The sequence below is a fragment of the Drosophila tropicalis genome, unplaced genomic scaffold (assembly GCF_018151085.1).
Source record: "Drosophila tropicalis isolate 14030-0801.00 unplaced genomic scaffold, ASM1815108v1 contig_463, whole genome shotgun sequence".
Classification (NCBI taxonomy): Eukaryota; Metazoa; Arthropoda; class Insecta; order Diptera; family Drosophilidae; genus Drosophila; species Drosophila tropicalis.
Window position 1 is genome coordinate 833,838 of NW_027172929.1, and position 24,433 is coordinate 858,270.

Below are 24,433 nucleotides of genomic sequence, written 5' to 3' on the forward strand. Positions count from 1 at the left end.
AAAAAAATACCGCCGATAAACGATAACTCTTTTTCTCCCTCTATCTGTTAGAGCTGAGCCAATTGACGATTTAAATGAATTGATATTTATATTAATCAAGAACTAAGTGAGCATGTAGTGCAATAACAATTTATAGTGATTTCGTGTTGTGAAATAAATGGTGAAAGTTTGAAAAAAAGCATAGCTAAAAAGCAATGGAGCAGTTTCTCATCTCCAGCAGTTGAACAGCTGAGCGCCGACAGTGTAGCTGCGTGCCTGCGTCCGTGTGTGTGTGTACGCCACTGCGTGTGTGTGTTTGTGTGTCGTGCGGGAGAGAGATTTTTTGTATAAAAATTTTATGTTAACCATTGATTGGTTTTTGATTTGACATTAATGCTAAGTTTCTGCAATAGCTCAATTGCAACAATGTGTAAAATATCCATGTGATCCAATCGTGCGGTACTCACTCATCGTCTTCCTCCCGCGTCACGTACCATCGTCTTTCATTCATCAACAGTTACAAAATTGATTGTAGTCTGTAGTTCAGTGTTAAATTCCTAGCCGTGGCGACCAAGTGTGATTTTCCGCGATGAGTGCAGCAACACCGGAGAGCAGTAAGAAACGTCAAAAAACGGTGAGTAAAACAAAATGAAAAAGTGTAAGGTACGTGGCCAGCCTCAGTGTCTTCTCCCACACCCCCCTTGCTATCCCACCTGTATTTGTACAATTGTGTCAAGGAAAGGAAATAAAAGACATGCAACGGGCAACCGCCCCTTCCCAAAAAAAAAAAAAAAAGAAAATTTGGATCACCTGAACTAAACTGGAACGCGGATATGATGTTGTGCCTATGGATGGATGGATGGATGGGGTGTGGTGCTGGGTTCATATTTATTATAACAGCTGTTGACACCATTTCTTTAGATAGTTCATCTGTATCACAATTCCACTACACTCTCTCACCTACTTCTTCATCCCCCTACCCCTGGTTAATGACAACACGTAAACTTCCCCCGACCTATCACCAAAAATTCCCAAAGAACCATAATCAGAAGCTAACGTCACATTGCCATTGAAACCCATTCATTATCTTATCATTCTATTCCAAAAGTGACCCAAATTCGAGGCAATGCCCGGTTTTTGTTTTGTCTAATCGTTGAGTTAGAGCATCCCGTAAGTAGGTACTTTATATAGGAATAAATACTGTAAGACTTGCTTAATCAGTCTAAAAAACAAAAACTGCCAATTCTGCAGAAATCTTTATATACACACATGCATGTGTATATACATATGTATGTATGTATGTACATATGGGCACGTGTAATCTAAATAATTTCTGGAATAGATTACTACCAATTACTCTTACAAAGTCAACAGAATGTATGTCAGAAATCGGCAAAGTAAGAAATTTATGGTATTAGATATTATGTAAATGGCGTTCTATTGTTATGATTACAAAATCAATAGGCCAAGTGACGGAGTGGAGGATTACTAATGAGTTGAGTAATGTGTTAAATAATGCGATGCATTAAAGCCTCCTTTTTTATGGAATTGGTTTTTTTTATGTACATCTGCAATTACTTTTAGCCAGTTTTATGATTATTATTTCTTTTCTTATGCAATATCTATGTTAGTTGACTTCCTAAATTTCAACAGGTTTTTATTATCTTTATACACACACACACTGAGACCAACTTAGTAAGTGCCAGAGAGAGATAGAGGGAAACAAGTTAAAATTAAAAAGAAAGTATCCCCAAGTCTTTTTCTTTTTTTGGGGGCCCCTGTGCTAACGAATTGTAAACAAGTTGAAGATACTTTTGCGGATGGATACAAAAACTTGGTCAGATTTCAAACCTCAGACCCCACAGTGAAGTCAGTCAAAAGTTGAATGACCACAACGAAAACGATGACGACTTCTCATAGTACATAGTTCCATTGTTCCAATTCATTGCCGAATTTCATTTAACTCCATGTTATGTAGGGTAATATACATACATACATAGATAGTAAGTACTTAAACTTAGTTGTCATTAACAATGCTGGATCTCCTACTAAAGTTAATTGTTTTTTGCAATATCGTTTAATGGATTTTTGTGTTTTGCTCAATACGATGATGCAACTCAATGACTTTGATTTTCAAATTTTTAATATAGGTAATGTGGGGCGGATTTATATTTAGATGAAGTCCATTCGGGGCTTTCTTTAAGCAAACTTTTCTTATCGTTATAGAATAGAATAGAATTTGCTAATTCTTCTGCAGAAATAGTTGCCAAGTTAGTGATAATGAATTCTTATCAAACCTAAATAACAGGCAACTGCAAAACGACATCTAATTGGCCTAATTAACTCTTAAGTATCTCAATTGTATCTCCTGCTATCTGCCCTCTCGGAGGGGATGCGGGGCAAAGTATTAACTATTGCGTACCTTTGCCCTCGTCAGCAGTTTGTAAATATTTACATTTAGCCAAAAATTGCTTTTTGTTTTGGTTATTCTTTCTTTTTTCCATACATATGTATGTATATGTATAAGTATGTACTCAGTTGGCAATTGGGTTAACAGAATACACTAAGTTAGAATATACTATGAGAAACAATAAACATTTGTGTGATGGTAAACAAATGCTTTATTTTTTCCATGTTTTTTATCTCTCTGGCAAATGTTAGTTGCCTTCATTTCACATTGAGGCAACGCCTGTTCGTTGGCTGATTGGTTAGCTGGTTAGTTGGTTGGTCGCTTGACTTGGTCGTTTGTCTGTATCTCCTCCTGACGGTTGCATATTCAATTTAACTTCAGTTGCAGTTTTGAGCTGCGTCGAGAAAGTTCACCTGTGTGTATATGGTTTCATTTTGCGCTTAACAAAAAAACTATAAACGAAAGGAAAAAAAAAACAAAAACAACACGAATCACGGAGACAAAAAAGAAGTCAACTCTCACTTGTTGTTTAATTAACGAAAACGTTGACAAGGAAAAAAGAAGAAAACGCCTCTTTGTATATACCACCTCGGAATCACTCTGAGATTGCTTTCTATATATATATATATATATATATAGATATATATATATATATTTATTTATCTTACTACTTTGTGGGTGAACAAAAATCAAAAAAAGAAATGTTTACTAAACGCGCCAACTTGTTGAGCCATACAAATGTCAATAATAATAATAACAATAACATTATCAGTTCTTCTCCAGTGACAAAATGTTGCGTATTGAATCATGAGAAATGCAATGAATTTGTAAGTTGAAAAAGAAATGTTAAAAAAAAAAAAACATGTCTTGAATAACCAAGACATATGTAAGATCTCTTACCATATATGAATTTATTTATGTAGATTAGACATTTATGCCATTTTGTCGTCACATTAAGAACTACGAAACATATGTTTAAACATTTGGTTCCCCCCCACCATCATATAGTTTCTTATAAGCCATTAAATTGATATATCGACAAACAGACGACGAGACATCTGGATCCAGAACACGGTTAGTTAATATTTCTGTGATCCAACCCGGCTCAGCTCGGTTTGAGCGAGCTCTTCTTTTTCTCTGTTTCTCTCACTCTTGTTTCTGCTCTCCGCTTTTTTTTTTTTTTGTTTCTCTTCTCTTCACCATTATATACACCATATAATTCCCGTAAATATTATTAAAACTTTCAGTTCGCTTTCAACGCTCGTCTCGCGTTTGTGTCTATGAGAGTTGAAAGCTAATAACAAACATAATATTTCCCTCCGCTTTGGTTGGTTGGAAACTGGTGAAACTTTGCACAACAACCAAAACGCGCTGCTTGGTGTCCCCATAATTTCATTCTGTTATCAGAATCAATTAATAAAAAACAATAATAAAAAAAGAGTGCGTAAAATCTATATAAATATATATATATATTGATACAAAATGCCGAATCCACCCATTGGATTTTATCCTCATATCAAAAGACGGGTAAGATCGATAAAGCCAACAAACTGAAGAATCGCTTAAGGCAATGAATAAGGGCCGAAGGATTGAAGTCAGTCAATCTAGAATATTTTTAAATTAAAAGATTGTATTCAAAATCTGATTATAAGAAGGAAAGCTTCTTAAATATTATCAGAATATAAGTTGTTTTTTTTTTTTTTGCGTTTTGATGGAGAAATCAAACCTGCAGGTCGAGATTCGGAGAACATAAGAACTGTTGAGATCGAACTCACATAAGACCTTTTGGAGTTTTGTTGGAGAAAATAAATCTATAGAAGAAGTAATATGAAAAAAATATGGAATTGAAACATTATTGATAAAAACCCATAAAAACCCTTTACCTCACACTCACAATAGTTTATTTTGTTTTTGGTGTTTTTGTGGAGAAAACGAAACTTGGAATGTCAGAATAATATTGATTTATGGGATTGGAAATCTATAATGGTTTAATCTATGAGCGTTACGAATTCTATTGAATTTTTTTTCAAATTGTCATCTCATATACACTCACTCACACTCACTTACCACAAATATGGATGGATGACTTGGTGTTTATCTCATCGCAGTGCCATTTGCCTCCGGCCTGCTTATGAAATGGAATAAAATAGAGGGAAGGGGTCAACAAACTGTATAAGCGGCTGAGATTCTGCAAAAAGAAATGAAAGAAAAACGCTCGAGGGTCAAATCCAGCAATTGTTCAAAGGGGCCACAGCTTTAGCTAGAGCTAGCTAATGGCACCTGGGGCATCATCATCATCATCATCATCATGGTCGCGGCATGAATATTAATTTATGATAATTTTGCACCAAAACAAGATTCAAGAACGAAATTCCCCCGCTTCCCTCTGCTCTCTTTTCCCTGCCTACAGTGTCTACAGGTGGCAACGAATGTGACGGAACAGAAGCATCATGTTACACGAGAGACGCGCGGAAAAAATCTGGGTCTATGCCGTGGCTTTCGTGGCTGCACAGTGTGGTTAACCGGTGAGTGAGGATCTGTCATCCCTTCCCTAACATCCTAGAGTGATTCAAACTACTTCTCAGGTTTAAGCGGTGCTGGTAAAACTTCAATCGCGTTCGAACTGGAAGCGTACTTGGTGTCCCGGGGGAATTCCGGCCTATGGCCTGGATGGAGATAATATACGCACTGGATTGAACAAGAATCTGGGATTCACGCCCGCCGAGCGTGAGGAAAATATTCGGCGAGTGGGCGAAGTGGCCAAATTGTTTGCCGATAGCGGAGTGGTGGCCATTTGTAGCTTTGTGTCCCCCTTTGCCGATGATCGGGAGATGGCCCGCAAAATTCACAAGGATGCTGGGCTTAAGTTCTATGAGATCTTTGTGGACACACCACTGAATGTGTGCGAGACTCGCGATGTGAAGGGGCTCTACAAGAAGGCACGAGAAGGCACAATCAAGGGTTTTACCGGGATCACGCAGGAATATGAGCGACCCCAACAGCCAGAGTTGGTTGTGAATACGGATGGGTATACAGTGCGTGAGTCCACGCAGCAGCTGGTTACCCTGCTAGAGCAGGAAGGTATCATTCCACGTTCCTTGCGCGACGTGGACCAGCTACCCGAATTGTATCCCAGCGATGCGATTGCCTCTCAGACTTTACGCCATGAGGCTGAATCGTTGCCGGGACTCGACATTAGTACGGTGGAGTTGCAATGGGTTCAAGTGCTTGCCGAAGGATGGGCCTTCCCTTTGCGGGGATTCATGCGTGAGGATGAATATTTACAGACGCTGCACTTCAATACATTGCAAAGCGGCATGGATGGATCCTATCGAGAGAATCACTCAGTGCCCATTGTCCTGAGTGCCACAACAGCGGACAAGGAGCGACTGGAGGGTGTGTCTGCCCTCACATTGAAGCATCAAGGTCAGGCAGTGGCCATATTACGGCGACCTGAATTCTACTACCAACGCAAGGAGGAACGTCTGGCTCGTCAATTTGGCACTAGCAATCCATCACATCCGTACAGCAAGCAGGTCTATGAAGCTGGCGATTATCTGGTCGGCGGCGATCTGGCCGTCATTGAACGCATTCGATGGCAGGATGGTCTCGATCAGTATCGCCTAACGCCGAATGAGTTGCGTCGCAAATTCAAAGAGCTCAATGCGGACGCTATCTTCGCCTTTCAGCTGCGTAATCCCATTCACAATGGTCATGCTCTCCTTATGCAGGATACCAGGAGGCAGCTATTGGACCGGGGTTTTAAGCAACCGGTTCTGTTACTTCATCCATTAGGCGGTTGGACCAAGGATGATGATGTGCCGCTGCAGGTGCGTATGAAGCAACACCAGGCCGTTCTCGACGCCGGAGTCCTGAGGCGCGAGGATACTGTGCTAGCCATCTTTCCATCGCCAATGATGTATGCCGGTCCCACAGAAGTTCAATGGCATGCCAAGGCTCGAATGAATGCCGGTGCCAATTTCTATATTGTCGGAAGGGATCCTGCGGGCATGCCTCATCCCGATAAACATGCCTATCCCGATGGCAATCTCTATGATGCTACCCATGGAGCAAGAGTACTAAAAATGGCCCAAGGACTGGACAGCATGGAGGTGGGTTGCACACACACACACACACAACAACAACTATCCATTTACTATCCATCCATCCCATCATCATTCCAGATCCTGCCCTTCCGAGTAGCCGCCTACGATAAAACTGCCAGCCGTATGGCCTTCTTTGAGCCACAACGCAAAGATGACTTTGAGTTCATATCGGGCACCAAAATGCGAACATTGGCCAAAACTGGAGCCAGTCCACCCGATGGGTTTATGGAGCCAAATGCCTGGCAAATACTGTCGACCTATTATCAGAACTTGCCTCAGGCGTAACCCATGGAGACAGCTCGAGTGCTGCCGTCGCGTGCAATTCCTTTCTTCCTTCTCTTCGCAAACTATTTACTTAAATTTACTCAATCGCATCTTGTCTATATAAACCTAATCCTAATCCGAATCCGAGCCTTGTGTGTTTGTTTACCCCTATGTATGTGTATGTATGTATGTATGTCGTGCTCTACTCTCTTTTATTTCTATCTCCCGTTTATATTATTCCAATGTTCGTATCGTACAAGTAATTGTTTCTATATATACATATTTTTAAGCTTATCCATTTCTCTGTTTATCGTTTAAGACAAAAAAATCAAACAGCTTTTTTTTTTAAATACATTTATAAAAATTATTGAAACTCTCACAGGCTCAAATTGGATTAACAGTATTCAAATGTTATTAACATGTTGGATGGCTGTTAATCGGCTGTTAAACATTAACAGAGTGTAATACCCTCACATTCTTTAAGGGTGCATATATCAATTTACTGATGCATTTGGACCTTTATTTTTTATTATTATTCATTTAGAAAAAAAATAAATGTCAACGCACTTTGAGCTTATAAATTGTGGTCCAATTAAACGAGCTATAAAAAACAACTACTAAATATTACCAAATTGGAATTATGTAGTCTTTTAAATGTCACAAGAAATTCGGAATTTGGTAAGTTGCTATAAAACTATTAGCTTCTGGTCTAACCAGACTGGGAATGACAGTTTCGTTTACTAAATGACATAATGACTTACGATAGATTTTCAGTTTACTGCCCATTAAAGTAAGATATCTTCTGACTTTATTACAGATATTAAATGAAATGATATTCCCCAGATAATCGAAAGTAAGTAGCTATAAATGTTGTAGCCGGTTGCCCATAATATTCTCTATTCCAAAATATTATTCAGGAACGGATTTAGCGAAATAAAGGCCCCAGTCCTGAAATACTCTTCATACTCTCATATTCTGGGGGCCAAATACGCAGGTATAAACATAAACCAAGTATTGTCTATTCGCATTGTTGCAAAAATTCTCCAAATCCTTTTCGACCCACCCCCACTTGCCCTGCCCTTGGTTTAGTCTTGGGTAAGTCAGACAGGATTCAGAATGAATTTGTTTCTTGCACGTGGTTTTATTTTTATAAAATTGTATACGTTTAATAATTAATATTACAAGTAATTCATTAATATCAAATATGCATTTAGTTATCAATTAATTTCACAATATGTATTTTGTTTCTGTTTTTTTTTTTTACTTTTACTGCGCTGTATGGATTTCATTTCAATTTTAATATTAAATATATATCATTATTATTATTATTACATATTATTATCATTATCATCATCCAATCGTATTACAAATAGATACATACATCTGACCCCATGTACTACAAATTTCCATATTCACGATTCTCATACCTTTCGTACATATATTATATATTTTTATTAGAAATAACGCTTTATTCTGTTTGTTTGTGTGTGTGTGTGTGTGTTGTGTGGCAAATAAACGAGAGCAATAAATACAGTAAAAACTAGAAATAAAGAAAATGAAATGTATGTGAAGAAATAGAGAAAGGGAAAGGAGGCAGGGAGGGAGATGTAAGCACCCGCATGGCTAGGAAACGGATCAAACGGAATGGTCAATCCATCAATATTAGAGTGCAGAAGGATTAGGAGAGAGTTCTGGTAAAAGGAATACGCATATTGGAATTGTGCGTCTGAACACCTTGTATATGTGTGTGAGTGTGTGTTAAATTATATATTTAGTTATATATATACGCTTAACAAAATGGCAAAGAGGGTGGGAGGACGAGGAGGGATTGAATCGATTGAGCAAAAAGGAACCAAGGAAACTAAATGATATGCATATATTATATACATATATTTATTTTACAAGTAATTAATTACACAAATTGACAACAACCAAATAATAATCTTCGAGTTAGAGGAGGCGGACTAGGATTGGATGCAGATTGGATTCAATTGAATCGGATATTATGGGTTTACATTTTTCTTTTGAATTGGATTAGATTGCATTGCATTGCATCGGTTGCTATTCATTCTTTTTTGAAACTTAATTTTAATTATACTGCTTTCTCGATAACTGTATAATTTATATATATGTATATATATATACATATTTCGTACACCAAGTCATGTTCGTTTAATTAATAATAGCTGGTATTATAAATTTATAGTTTAATATTACAATATTTCCATTATGTTGCATGATGGGTAGGGATTGAGGAGGAGCAGAGGAGGTGAGAAGACGACCTGGAGTTGTTTCTTGTTGTTGCTGCTGTGTGTGTTTGTTTTGTTTAGTTGCTGTTGTTCGAACTTAACAAGAGTTAAGAAAACTACTACCACATATATTATCAGAATTATGACCACCTTGCCGCATCAGTGCCAATTGAACATTGCCACGTCAAAGCAGACTGCATCTCGACAACCAACTATCCTTTGGCCGGCTCTCGGTAAGTTTCAATTGATGACCTCCCTTTGGTGGGTTGTTCGCCTCCTAGAAAATAACAATAATAGGTCGAATAAGCATTTGTCTCTCTGTGTGACTCTTAAATCTCGTCTTGGACTAACCATTCGCTTTTCCGTTTTCGCTTTGATATCACTGGCGAGTGTGAGGAAGGCCTCTTCCACATTGATGCTAGCTTTCGCGGATGTCTCCATGAACTTGATGCCATACTCAATAGCCAATTGCTCGCCACGTTCTTTTGAAACCTGTGCAAAGAAAAACAAAACAAAATATCAATAAATGGAAGTCAAATGCTTTGTCAATTATATGGTTGATATGTATGTATACATAATTCATTTATCCTATCAGTTTTTAAAAACGATAGTCGTGGTTTGATCATCGTTTATTTTAAATTCAAACAAACCTAAGCTAATCGAAGGTCGATTGCTTTTTGGCTAAGAAAGTGCTTAAACTTATCAACGATATTGGTACTACTTTTGTTTAGTAGCTATTATAAAGCACTTAATAATCACAATAAATAAATGTGAATTCACATTTCGCGTTTCTTTGAATCACCTACCTGTCTCTTATCATTCAATTCACATTTGTTGCCCAACAGCATTTTCTCCACATCCGCTGAGGCATTCTCCTCAATATTTCGTATCCAATTTTTAATATTCTCAAATGATTTCTCCTGCGTTATATCATAGACCAGCATAATGCCCATGGCACCTCTGTAATAGGCCGTAGTTATTGTGCGGAAACGCTCCTGGCCGGCAGTGTCCCTAGAAAAATGAAACCAACGACGCTATTAAAGAGTTTCGAGCATGATAATGAGTGAAAACGAACTTACCATATTTGCAATTTGATTTTCTTGTTATCTAATTCAATTGTTCTAATTTTAAAATCGATACCTGTAGGGAAAAAAAAATTGATTTCATTAGTAATTCTTGTTTTGCCAAAATCTTTTCCACGTCTAATTGTGACGTAGACAAAGGGCCCCCGAATCCCACACGAAAAAGCCAAAATGCAAACAAAACTAAGAGTTCTCGGCAGCAGAACGCAATTGATTAACAAACCATGTTGCTTGTTGTTGTTGTTGGAGGAACGTGCCAAACGGTCGAAAATAAACAATTTCTTGAGCAATCTTGCACTATCATGGCCCAGCTGTTGGGTTGGTTGGGACGTCAAAGAGGTAAGAAGAAGGCTGGGGAATCAATAAATGTAAATTATATATAATACATATATGTATGTACATATACATCATTTACATTAAAGCATGACAAAGCCCTTTTCCCTTCCGTTCCTTCCCTTCACAACAGTATAATACATACAGTCCAGTATCAATTTCCAAATGAGCCCCCGTGGCAGCTATGTATGTATTTTACTGATAATGAGCAGCGTAAAAAGTTTAATGACTTTCAGAGAAGACGAAAGCAGGAAAAGAAAGATTTTTTGGTCGATACCAAGATGCGGGAGTGAACTATTTTAAAGGTCATCGGGGAGCAGCTGCTATTATCATTTGTTATGCCATCAAAAGATGGAAATCAAATGTATAAAAGGGGAATAGTTACAGTTTCTAAGGATATTTAACTATATATGCTAATAGTTGGTAAACTGATACTATTTCCAGCTTATCAAATTCAATGCTTAATCCTAATCTTAGCCTTTAAACTTTATTTATTTATTTTCTTTTCTATGGGGGCGATTTAAAGTTCTTTGTGTTGCCATAGCCGGATACTGGGGATATTGCTGATAGCTGTTTGTAGAAGAAGAAATTCCTTGCCACGCCTATAATAAGCGCCCTTATGGCTTTCCCGCCGATACCAGTAACAGCAAAAACAACAATAATAATAATAATTATCATAATAATTATGACAAATAAAAGGCAAGGCAAAAGACACAAGGCCCAACAAAATAAAGAAGAACATTTCAGTTCGCTTCACGAAATGAGTCACAATTTGAGTGTGAAATGTGAGTGCGAGTTCCCGAGTCCAAATCCGAGAGCGATAGCTGGTGCTGCTGCTGCTGCTCGCCCGGCGGCGTCATAATTAATTAAAAAACAAGGCAGACCGTGGCCTGGGAAGGGAACCGAGGGTAGAGGGACAAATATGATGATGATGACGATGTATGTTAATGATGTTTGGGGCGATGATGTATGCGGATAAGAATGGTAGTTTGTTCTGGGTGTCTCTTTATCCCTCTCCCATTCCGTCTCTATCACTCTCTCTCCCTCTCTCTCTTACCTATTGTAGATATAAATGTTGTATTGAACGCATCCTCAGAGAAACGAAACAATATGCAGGTCTTCCCCACTCCAGAGTCGCCAATGAGTAGCAGTTTAAACAGATAATCATAGGTTTTGGCCATTATTCTCTGTTGTTGCAACTGCTGCAGCTGATTCAATCACAGGTAAACTTGAATTTCGTGGGTATGATGGGGTTAGACTTGGGTTGGGTTGGGTTTAGTTCCGTTCTGAGCTCCTCCTCCGTTTCCTGGACTGATGGTGATGTTTTTGTTGTTATACACGGTGGTTTATTTTTAGTCAGTTGATGATTATTACTATTTACTACTACGGATCACGCTGCGTGCTATATAACAAACAAAAAAATTCCTCGACGTAACCAAACAGACAAGCAGACAGCCACCAACAAAACACTGTATATTTCGGTTTTTTCAGAGATCTCTTGGTGTATGTGTGTGTTGGTTTGATAGTGTGTGTGCGTGTGTGTCACAAATGGCGACGTAGTTTCGTTTACAAAAAAAAAAGAAACACACGAAAACTCCAATTGCAATTCACAATTTAGCCGCGTCGCGTTCTCAGCGTTCTCTGTGCGGCTCAGCTGCACTTTGGGGATATATTGTATGTTTGGGGCTGCTGCTGCTGTTGTTGGCGGGACTTAAAAATTACGCTAAATTATTGCTTTGCTTTCTAATTTACTTTTCTAATTTACTCGAGAGTAGGGCTGCAAACCATCGAACATCGGGAAAAAACATCGATGTATCGGTTTTCCCATCCCAAAATTAAACCATCGAACCGCTTTATTGATGTAACACCACCACCGCACTTAATGTTTTATTAATTTTTCTATATTAAAAATCAATTATAAGCAGATAAAACCCACGCAATCCACAGTTTTATTTCAATTCCAATTTTATTTATTTACCTTCAACCCAGTGAACATTTAAAGCAACTCAATTATTATTCGATAACGAAACCGAAATAGCCCAGCGGCATTTTTAATGCTTACTTCATGTTGCTGCTACCCATGAATCCTCCCTGAAGAGGCCCCTGGATTCGCCATATAATAATAACTATATTTAATTATTTTAATTGGTAACATTATTTAAAAGGCTTATTTAATTAAAAAAGACCGCGCAACTCAAACAGTTCGATTTCCAGCAGTGTTAGCTTAACAGCTGGCACTCCAGTGTTGTTCAGCAACAGACAATGTGTTAGTCAACAGACTCGAAATAAGTTAACGTCTCGTAATGAGTTAACAGCGTAAGGTGGCTGTAAGCGGTAACAGCAGATTTTGCCATTTTACTGAAAGTTTATTCTTATTTGTTTTTTTTTTTATTGTTATTGTTATTCTGGTTCGGTCAGAATTTTCTCAAGAATTTTCTTCAGAAATTATTGATGGTCCAAAAAAAAACATAAACAAATGTGAAAAGTGTAGTCACAAAACGACGACGACGTTATTGTTGTTGTTGTGATTGTGTGGTTGCAGGAGCGAAAGAGAGAGTGAGTGAAATTGACAGAGGGAGCACCCCCACCTTGCCCCGCAATTAGCAATGGGCACAAAAGAGTCTAAACACGCCTGCATAAGTTACGAGGATGCAGTCAAACGTGGTAAGTAACTACTTGGGCTAACCTTCATTACTTTGGTCAAAAAATGGGTCATCACGGTTCTCTGCGGCCGTCGTCTACGTCGTCAGAGTTCTAGAATCCGCAGCAAGAAAGCAGTAGCAGCAGCACAGGGCAAAGCAACAAAAACAATTATACATGTGTGCACGCGTGCGTCTGTCTGTGTGTGATGTGACTAAATGTTTGTGTGTGTGTGCATACCAATACAGGTGTAATGCGCTTTATCGATTCTATTGTGTTCTTATTCCCAATCTATTTCCATGTCCATGCGTGTTTTCTGCCTGGACTGGTCATTTTTGCCTATTTCTTGTTCTCTTTTTGTTTTGCATTTGGATTTGCTGTATTTTCATTTGCAAGTTTGATTGCCTGCCTGCCAGTGTATGTGTGTGTGTGTGTATGATGGAGGGTGTCTGTGTTCCCGTCCCACACTCACACACTTTGTATGTTTGTATGTGTGTGCATGTGTTAGCATCTACGTCGCCGTCATCACACGCCGTGTGACGTCACAATAGAAAATCTTTCAGCCAGCCGTTTTGTTTTGTTGTTGTTGTGTTGCAGCATTCCATGGGTGGTGCAGGTTCTGTTAGTGGGGGAGGATAGACAGAGAGAGAGACAGAAGACCGTCTCGGAAACAAAGAAACCTCGGTGTTCCTTTTGTTTTGAACAAAAGTTAAATCGCAAGTTTACATTAAAATAAGAATTCCTAACGTTTTATTCAAGTCAATAACAATAATTTGTTTGTAAAGAAGCTAGATTATATATACATACATACATAGATATGTATGTATGTATATATAGATTATATTGCATAGGCATGTCTCTGTGTCAGTTTCTATGGGATTTATGTATGTATCAAATTCCTTCCACTTAATAATAAAAAGAATAAAATGTGAAGTTTCGGTTAATCTTTAGGAGAATGCTATTATTATTATCGTCATCAGCATTGCTGCCATCATCTTAAATCCTAATCTGAGTGACGTCGGTGACCAATTCATCTGGCTACTGTTCCGTCCAAATGCTGTTTTTCTTGCTATTTTATGGCCAGTTAACAAAAGTAAAGAAAAGCGAATGTTACTCTGATAAGCCGTTAGTTACTAGATCGTTACGTACTCCTCCCCCCCCCTCACCCCACCGCCTTCACCCACTTCCACACACATCATTACTTTCAGGTAAACAGATGCGTGTGGCCCTTATTAGCCCATATGACAGGTTGAGAGCATAAGTGATTGAGAGCGGCTGTTAGGTTTCCCTTTGCCCACTTTCATCATCTCTCCAGCCGTTTACCATCCGGACCACCAGTCATAATGAAAAATTGTGCTTTTCTCCCGTCTGTCGTGTGTCGCGTGACTCCACCACATTGCTGACCAATGCTGTTCTCTACAATTGCAAAAAATAATATACATACATATATGTATGTATATACATGTGTACATATGTACATACATGGGCTATAATCACAATCACGCTCGGGTTATGATTATTAAATGGTGATTTCTTTTCTTTAGAATTGAAAAATATCATGTATTTGATTAGGCGGAGGTGGTAACTAGAACAACTTTGACCGACTGGTGATATAATTGTTGAAGAAGTTTGCATTGGCTTCCCATCAATGGTAAAATATAGAAAGAGCATACACTCTTCGATTTAATCCTTTCTCTTTTTTTTAGAACTCTATTACTATGAGCAATCATTCAATTTACGATTTATACCTTAAAGAATTACGATAATCGGTTCATATAGAAATGAGTTTTATATAAAAGAAACATGTGTGCTTGCCCATATTGGTTTTATTTTATTTGTAAATGAATTAGTCACATTTCTTAAGGGGCTGACCATAAGATTTTTAGTGTATTCACATTTAATGATCCTCCCTTCTTTGCTGACGTCACAGACAAGTTCACTCATCGTTATTCTCTTCATGTTGTGATGTTGAATATGATGATGATGATTATTATTGTGGTCGTGGAACGCGTGTGAAACCACAGTCATATAATCCGAGTGGTGTTCCCCCATGTAGAAGACGAAATGTGCTTGTAAATAAGCTTCTAATTAAATGCAACAGGCATAAGTTTGGGTTAAACCCAAAATGCGACTGGCCCATGAATAATTATAATTATTTGACATTTCTGTTTTTCTTTTCTTTTTTTTTTTTGTAATTTAAAGTTAGCGACGTCGAGCTAAGACGTCTTAAGGATGCTTTTAAGAAATCTGCCGGGGTCGGCCGGCTCTACCTCAGTCGCAATGCATTCCAACAAGATGTACTCTGTGAGGGAGTTCCGCCAAAGATTACGGATATGCTGTATGCCGCTTGCGGTGGCACTCAGCGTGGTATAACCTTTAAGGATCTGCTCTGTGGCCTGGTGCTAATCACACGCGGCAGCCAGGATGAGAAAACCAAGTGAGTAAACAAAGGAATGTTTTTCTCATATCTAGAAATTAGTGATTCATTAATTGTTCATTTAGATTTCTTTGGAATCTATACTGTAATGATGCTGGCACGTATATAGTCAAATCCGATTATGTACGGAATGTAAATTTGGCACCCTTTGAAAGTGTATCCTTATTTGCTCAAGGCGAACGGGTTAATTTTGAGCAATTCCAGGATTGGATAGTCAAACATCGGAATGCGACAGTTCTCTCCAAATGGCTGCTAGCCGATAATTGTGTGAGTCTCACATCTGAATTAGAGACACCAACATTCTATCAGAGTCTGGCCGGCGTTACGCATCTTGAGGAGAAGGTTGGTCAAATTTGATTTTTATAGCAAAATCCATAGTAAAATATATATTGCAATCCACAGGACATTGGCGATTTAGAAAAAGAGTTTTGGCGCTTAAAGAACACCTCACAGAATGGTCAAATTGACTTGCAATTTCTCGGACCGTTGATCAGTCCACCCATACCAAAGAATGCTCTGGCAGGTCTGTTTAATGCTTTCGATGAGAATCGCGATGGACATATTGATTTTAAGGAGCTCTGCTGTGGAGTAAGTGCCGCATGCCGTGGACCAGGAGTAGAACGTACCCGCTGTAAGTTACCGCTGAAAACTTAATTGAGACATACATTAAACTTATCGCCCATTGATTTCAGTCTGCTTTAAAATATTCGATGTGGATCGTGATGGTGTCTTGAGTCACGAGGAGACATTGCAAATGATTAATGTCCTGTTGAATGTAGCCAAAGAGAATCGCGATTGCCAGCAATTTAAGGACTTGACCAAAGATCAGGTTATTGGCGATCTGCTGGAGTTCGTCCAACGAAAGAGTCCTGACGGCGTGCCCTGTACGCTGACCCGTGACAATGTACTTTTAACGGCCGAGGATTTTATGCTGTGGAATGTACAATGTGGCCTGCGCCTGATGCAGCCACTGCTGGACTTAATCTTCGAGTTATGCCATATTGTTTTTGGTCTCTGGCCACAGTGTCGTCACATGGAGAACGACATTGTGCGGGGTTGGCTGCGGCGTGAAGAGCGTCGTCCGTATAGAGTCGGCCAATTTTGGTATTTGATTAGCCGTGATTGGTATCTAAACTGGATGCAGTACTCCCAGCACATGTCGCACACCTGTGATTATTGCAAGCGAACTGTGAGCCCACGCAGTACCGTCGATGAGGCACTTGTCTGTGATGAGAGTTTCAATACCCATAGTCTCGAGCAGCATGATAGCTACTCACTTGGCTCGGGATCTGGATCCGGCTCTGGCTCTGCTAGCAGCGGGATCTCAGCTGGACGACATTGTGCGCGTCCCGGGCCAATTGATAATGGTAATCTAATAACGACCAATCCGTATCGTAATGTGCGCACTCTGACCGGCGAGGGTGGACATCTGAAACGGGATACGCCGCTAGTGCAAAGTCATGACTTTGAGCTGGTGCCCAAATCCTTGTGGAAAGCTTTGAATCGTTGGTATGGTGATAATCTGCCACTGCCGCGTCAGGTATGTCTAAATCTGCAATGAAACTGTTAATCGGGATTAACTGTGCTTGCCTTTCTTTCTAGGTCATACAACCAGTGAATTCTGAGGTGGAACTAGAGCTGTATCCACTCAATTTGCGGATATTGTTGCACCAAGCACAGCCAGGACAGTCTGGTTCCGGTGGGAGCGGCACTCAACTTAGCAGTTGGGGCTCTACAGTAAGCGGAGGTTACGGTGTCCTAGCATCTGGTGGAGGGTATGCCGCAATTGCTGCAAGCAGCGTGTTGCAACCACCTAAACGATATTTGGCCTACACTGCTGCCTTCAGCCGTCTGGCAACTGTGCGCCAGGTGGCCGACTTTCTATGCGAACATTTGCGTCTGAAGGCAGAGGACATTAGGCTGTGGCACGTGCCGCCGCTAGAGAATCTTCCTATTCTTCTTGAGGAGGATACCATGAGCCTAAAAGAGTTGGTCATTCGGGACAATGACCAGTTGCTGCTTGAAATTCGCAACAAGGATCTAACGTGGCCCGAAGAGCTGGGCTCTTTGGCCACCGCACAGAGCGGGCAAGGCGTGGCCGGGGGACCAGCTGATCGCCGTCGTCTCACACGCAGTTCCATTATGTCTGTGCATGCTGCTGGAGCCACTGGATTGCATAATCTTGGCAACACTTGCTTTATGAATGCCGCTCTGCAGGTCCTCTTTAACACCCAACCTCTGGCCCAGTACTTCCAGCGCCAGATGCATCGTTTCGAACTAAATCAGACTAATAAACTTGGAACACGCGGCCAATTGGCCATGCGCTATTCCGAGCTACTCAAGGAGGTGTGGACAGCGACGACGCGCTCGGTGGCACCGCTCAAGCTGCGTTTTTGTGTGAACAAACATGCGCCGCAATTCGCTGGCGGGGGTCAGCATGATTCGCAAGAGCTACTCGAATGGCTACTGGATGCCCTCCATGAGGATCTTAATCGCGTGACCGAGAAACCGTACAGCGAGCTTAAGGACTCAAATGGCAGACCAGATAAAATTGTGGCCGCTGAGGCTTGGTCCCAACATCATGCACGGAATCAGTCAATTATTATTGACCTATTCTATGGCCAGCTTAAGTCCAAAGTGAGCTGTCTGGGCTGTGGCCACGAATCGGTGCGATTTGATCCTTTTAGTTTGCTCAGTCTGCCGTTACCAGTAGAGAATTATGTCTATCTGGAGGCGCTGGGTAAGTAGAAAATGAGAAAAATACAAATTCTTGGGTTTAATTCATTAAACATTCAATCTTCATCTTAGTAATTCTTCTGGACGGCAGTGTGCCCATCAAATATGGACTGCGTCTCAACTCGGAATGCAAATATATTGATCTAAAGCAAAAGCTGGCCACTCTTTGTGCGTTGCAACCGAGTTTGATGCTAGTGTGCGAGCTCTGGAATTCACAAATTCGTCAAGTGCTGAACGATGAGGAGAAGTTGCGAACGCAAAGTGCCAAAGATCTGTATGTCTATCAATTGCCCGAGCAGAGTTGTGCCAGGACACGGTCAAATTCGGCCCTAAGCATGCACATTGAGCAAGGCCTCAAGGATATTCAGAGAAGTTCTGGTTAGTCGTGCGATCAATTTCTTGTGATCTTTCACTCAATTAGCAATTTAAATACTAAATTTAATTATTGTAGCTCTAATCACTGGCCAGGATTCGCTCTCATCGCTGAGTACTCTGCAGACTTCAAACAGTCAGCGTACCTCGTCGCGCATCCTGTGCAATGGCCATCTACATCATAGCCAGGACAATAATGAAGTCGATGCCGAGATCGAGGTGGCCCGCTACATTAACAACAACAACAATAACAGCAACAATAATAATCACTCGAACAGCGGCCAAGTGCACGAACTGCTACCAGATGATGCCGGAAAGGTAAGCCGGTGCTTTGGAAAAAGAGAGTGCATGCCCCACAGCCTTTTTTGCTTCAAGGTATGGCTTCTAAACTATATTAACATACACGTATTTAATATCTTAGCGATATATAACCATATATATGTTATATTATATATCCTCTTCTCACTCAATCAAACAACCGATTCGATTGAGTAGATGAATTTTCTGAATCAATTTCCCATTTTGCCTAGGATAAATCTTGCTCTCGTTACTTCAGCAAAAGACAAAAGAAAAAATTTTAAAAACAAAAAAAAAAAAAAACGGGCACAAACGATCGATCACACATTGTGCAAGCACTTGACTTGATTCCATCTCCGTTTCCTACTCCTCCGATTCTGTCTGTGTGTTTTTGTTAATAAAACAGCTCAACTAAACGAATCGAATATAGATGCGAAATATATATATATATATTAAATACCAATATGTTAAATAAAACAGTTGCCGTCTGCTGCGTGGTTTGTGGGCTTCCCCTCTTAACTCTTAACTAAACTCAAACTCAATTCAACTTACATCCTTCTGTATCTATATAAATTATATATCCTACGCACACTTTGTTAAAACGATTTGTAATTTGTTGTAATTTCTTTCTATCTTTTCTGCCTTTCTATATAAGTTATATATATACATATGTATATATCTGTATATATACATATGTATATATCTGTATATATACATACATATATATATATTTAGTTAATACTAATCACATTTAATATGTTGTTCGCGTGGCCATTTATTTTATTATATGTATATGTATTTATAGGTATATGTATACATACAAATCTTCAATTAACTTAAAATATTGTATATTTGTTTTTGCTTACAACGATTATTAGACTCACCTTTTGCTATTCCTTTCTCTCTATCTCTCTCTGTCTATCTCTCTACTGATATCCGTCTCTTTCTCGATTATGCTGGTTCTTTGAATTATTGAAAGATTATTATTTATTTGTAGTTTCCCTTAGATCCATAGAACATTTATATTTACACTCTGCCTATTGTAGGTACAAAGTAATTATAGACATTTGTATATATTTAATGCGATTTAATAATTCGTTAAAATCAAGAAATGTTTTCTGAAATTCTCCTATATGATGTTGGGTGACTTTTGACCAAAGTCCTATAGCCCACTCTCAGCATATTCAGCTGACCAAAACTTTTAATTTTGGCTACAATTTGTCCTAGGTCTATTCTAGACACTTTAAAATTGAGAGATTTTGTCTGAGAGATATAAAATATAAAAATTAAGCTTTCAAATCGATTCATTTCGTTTATTTGATAATTTTTTAATTGTTGTTGACAACATTTTCTAGCTTTTTTTCGGCTTTTTTATGCAAGGACTTTAACGAAAGTTGCTTGATTCGTATTATTTTGATTTAATTTCATGTTTGATCGATATTCACCTTATATCCAGTTGTATAAAGTCCATTCCATATTCGAATAATTTTAAATGTTATATTTTCCGATAAAGATTTTATTTTTTCCGTCACTTGGAATCACCTATAATCAAGCTGTACAATAATCAATCAATGAATTGTTGCCCACAAAATAATCAAACGAATTTATTAATTAATTATGCGTTGGAGATAAAAATATACTACACAAAGAGCAATAATAATTTAATCTAAAACCCAAACCAATTATTAACTTTGATTGTAGAATTTGAACGTTTGAGCGTTTATCCTAAAAAGTAGATTTTAAAGTTGGTTCCTTTATATATTAAACCAAGAGCTTTTTTCACATTCGAAAAACACATTTTCTCACTCACTTTCACACACACACACACACATACACCTACACCTAAACCTATTTCAACTAAACCTTATCCCACTAATGACTAATTTCGGTCCAGGAGTCGCTTATACTGAGCTGCAGTCCGGAAAACAATTTTATGCATGGCGCTGCTGCCCAACAAAAGCGAGTCTCATCAGCCAAGCTGCTCCATACGGAGAGCAATACAAGTTCCACATCGTATACGAATCAATCAGGTGAAAATTCAATGGAGAGCTCCCTGACCGAACCCATGCCCATTGTTGACTTGGCGCCCATCAATAGTAATAGCAGTAGACATGGCAGTGGCAGTGGCGATGATTGCTCCTCATTTCGAACGACTCCCAACGATTCGAGTGGCTTGAGCACGGCACATACTCTCGAAAATGAGGATGTGGATGAGCAGGCTGTTGGGGAAGAGATTGACGAAGATGAACCAGACCCGCAGATAACCACATCGCAACCGGAAACCACTAGCAGCGGAGTCTATTCGCGTCGCTCCTCGCAACCCCACAAAGTGGGCAAATATTTAGTGGCAGTGCATCGTAAGATCACACGTCACGACAGTTACTTCCTATCCTATCACAAGACGCGTCCGAGTCTGTTTGGAGTGCCATTGCTCATACCCAATAGCGAGGGTGGAACACATAAGGATTTGTACTGTGCCGTTTGGCTTCAGGTTAGCCGACTCTTGAGCCCCTTGCCAGCAACTACAGATCAGGCGAATCATGCGGCCGACTGGTGAGTAGGAGCTTTTCGTATAAATGTTTTACTTCTTCTCGTTTGTTTTATTGAATCCACATTTCTTTTGCAGTGATGACAGCCTTGGCTATGATTTTCCCTTCACGTTACGGGCAGTGCGTGCCGATGGTCTGACGTGCGCCATTTGCCCATGGTCAAGCTTTTGTCGTGGCTGTGAGATTCGTTGCAACAATGACTATGTGCTACAGGGAGCATTGCCGCCCATTATTACCATGGCCAGTAAGTGAAAATCGAGAGGAGAATATAGTCTGGCTTTGGAAATAAAACATCACTTCTCTTTTACAGGCAACACACCCACACCAAAAATGAATGCGAAATTCCCATCGTTACCTAACTTGGAGGCGAAACGCCCGCCAGAGTATACAGCATCGCTATCGTATACAGCCACCACAAAATATTTCGAAGACTTTACCATTGCCATAGATTGGGATCCAACAGCATTGCATTTACGCTACCAAAGTACTCTGGAGCGGGTAAGTACACACAAACACACATAGAAAGAGATACCACCAAAAAAAAAAAAAAAAAAAAAAACTAATTTCTATTATGTTGATGTTGCTTCAGCTTTGGGTGGATCATGAAACGATTGCCATATGCAGGCGAGAGCAAGTGGAACCCGTCGATTTGAATCATTGCCTGCGCGCCTTTACCTCCGAAGAGAAACTAGAACAGTGGTATCACTGTAGTCACTGTAAGGGCAAGAAACCTGCCACCAAGAAGCTGCAGATATGGAAGCTGCCACCGATCCTTGTGAGTTGACTGAAAATAAAATATTAAGGTATTTAACTTACCTCTCGAATACCATTCAGATTGTTCATTTAAAACGCTTCAATTGCGTGAATGGCAAGTGGGTCAAGTCGCAAAAGGTTGTACATTTTCCTTTTGACGATTTCGATCCGGCTCCTTACTTAGCCTCAGTGCCTCAAGAGACAATATTGAGACATAAGGAGCTGTTGGAATTAAAAGCAGATGCTACGACCACAACCACTGTTAGCGAACTGGACGAGATAGAGGCATTGGGCGGAAATAGCAGCAAATCCCAAAAGGAAAAGAATGATGACGATCAAATGAATAATATTCAGACAGAGGTGGAGCGTTCGGTCGTCAGCGGGAACGTCCTGCGCCAAAGTAAATCGATCAATGCAGCCAGACGACAACGCCTGATCTCAACCAGCCTCACCAAAACGCCCATTGTGGATGGGGAGTTTGAAGATTATCATCAGCACAGACTGAAGCCAGATGTAGATGAATTTGATCCCAAGTACAAACTCTATGCTGTTGTGGTAAGTATTAATCTCCAAAGTCTTAGTCACTTATCGGCATAATCTCACCTCACCTTTTGTCGACAGTCGCATTCTGGTATGCTCAATGGTGGTCATTACATTTCCTATGCATCAAATGCAAATGGTTCCTGGTATTGCTATAATGACAGCTCATGCCGTGAGATATCCCAACAGCCTAACATTGATCCAAGTGCCGCCTATCTGCTCTTCTATGAGCGCAAAGGTCTCGATTATGAGCCCTACTTGCCGAACATTGAGGGTCGGCCGCTGCCGAATGCAGCCAGTCTTCAGATGGATTTGGACGAGACTGAGGAAGGGCTAAAGAAAATGTGTGCAATTTCCTAAGAAACAGCAGCAGCAGGAGCAACTGGCGGCTATAGCAGTTGTGGGACTTTCTTTCAAACGCCTATAATTGATTCTTTATTTGTCTATTATTGCTTATAATTCAATTTACATTGCTGTTCCCCTTTTATTTTACTCTTCTGTTTTGTTATTTACTATTCTAAGCTGAATTTTCGATATGCTGTTAGTCCTAAATGTTAGAATTAAGTTCGAATTCTCCTTTTTTCCCATTTTTGCTAAATGATTATTGTTGTTGTGCCCACACATTCAAGTTGGCAATGTGATTATACATATATATATATATATATATATATATATATATGACTAATTTCAATTTAGTTTGTAATTTGTTTAATTTGATAATTTGTTTTTTTTCTCTCAATTTTTGTTGGTAGTTGTTTCTGTTGCGTGTAAATTGTAAAATCATAAATCTATATATGTACATATACGTATATATATATATATCTATATATATACTTATATACCTATATATATATATATATATTTATTTACTTTTATTGTATTAGGTCAAACTAGAGGCCGCCTTATTTTGTATTTGTAATTATTATAATTTATGCCTATGCTTGATATATGCGATACATAAAATATTCCATTTAATTTGTAATTTATGTAAATAACAGCAAGATTCAAGATGATGAAGAACAAGTGTATACCGAATTCGAAACGATATTATTGGATTAATCGTCAGGCAATAGCAATACTGTTAATGTTACGAATTTTGTTCCACCAACAAATAACTCTTTATTTTTTGTGTTTTAATTTTCGATATATTGGCTCTACTCATATGTATTTACTGGATGTACTTGTATTTGTGACGCACCAACTCGGTTCTAAAATTTAGTATTGCGCTTATCAAATGACTTCATTATGTCTAATGATTATTTATTTGATATTTACAAATTATACATATATACATACATACACGGACACATATATACAAACATACTTAACTAATTTATATAATTATACAATGCAACAACTTGATGAATTATTTAAAGAAGGAACAAGTTCTAAATAAAACCAGTTTTATCGCTTTCAACATTGTTAGCATTCCATGCTTCAGATGTCGGATGTTTCGCAAAAAACATAAAATATTCGAAAATCCTGTTATATTATTTTTTTTTTCAAGTGTATTAGAGATGGGCCAAAATACAGCCTTGAGGAAACTAGGGAGACGAAATGTCTTGGCGCACATGTTACATGTTGTGGAATTGTTTTGCCGTTTTTGTCATCCGTTACCCATGCTACTCGTATTGAGAAATTAAATTCAATCCTGCTTGAAGGACATTCCAGGACTTGATGATGTCG

General features: G+C 39.1%; 3 protein-coding genes across 4 annotated transcripts; 2 read left to right on the forward strand and 1 right to left on the reverse strand.

The window, feature by feature from the left end:
• Positions 1-251: 251 nt before the first annotated feature.
• Papss (PAPS synthetase) lies at positions 252-7,373 on the forward strand. Its single transcript, XM_068287006.1, is given in 5 exon segments — positions 252-613; positions 4,800-4,914; positions 4,975-5,036; positions 5,038-6,501; positions 6,574-7,373. Coding segments are annotated over 5 exon segments (1,893 nt in total). The 5' UTR covers positions 252-568; the 3' UTR covers positions 6,781-7,373.
• Positions 7,374-8,183: 810 nt separating this feature from the next.
• Rab8 (RAS oncogene family member Rab8) lies at positions 8,184-12,229 on the reverse strand. The gene is made up of 5 exons (XM_068287007.1): positions 11,481-12,229; positions 10,088-10,148; positions 9,815-10,019; positions 9,360-9,500; positions 8,184-9,285 (listed from the first exon to the last, which is right to left on the reverse strand). The coding sequence occupies exons 1-5, from the start codon at positions 11,602-11,604 to the stop codon at positions 9,193-9,195; spliced, it is 624 nt and encodes a 207-aa protein (XP_068143108.1). The 5' UTR covers positions 11,605-12,229; the 3' UTR covers positions 8,184-9,192.
• Positions 12,230-12,744: 515 nt separating this feature from the next.
• Usp32 (Ubiquitin specific protease 32) lies at positions 12,745-24,164 on the forward strand. Of its 2 annotated transcripts, none has more exons than XM_068286790.1 (14): positions 12,745-13,087; positions 15,266-15,500; positions 15,566-15,842; positions 15,903-16,131; positions 16,193-17,040; positions 17,103-18,240; positions 18,309-18,614; positions 18,688-18,983; positions 20,800-21,458; positions 21,532-21,698; positions 21,765-21,952; positions 22,044-22,229; positions 22,289-22,762; positions 22,829-24,164. In XM_068286790.1, exons 1-14 carry the CDS (start codon positions 13,030-13,032, stop codon positions 23,105-23,107), a joined length of 5,340 nt encoding a protein of 1,779 aa, XP_068142891.1. In that variant the 5' UTR covers positions 12,745-13,029; the 3' UTR covers positions 23,108-24,164. The 2 variants fall into 2 exon arrangements, with proteins under 2 accessions (XP_068142891.1, XP_068142892.1); XM_068286791.1 differs by having other exon boundaries at positions 12,746-13,087; positions 18,688-18,926.
• Positions 24,165-24,433: the final 269 nt, after the last annotated feature.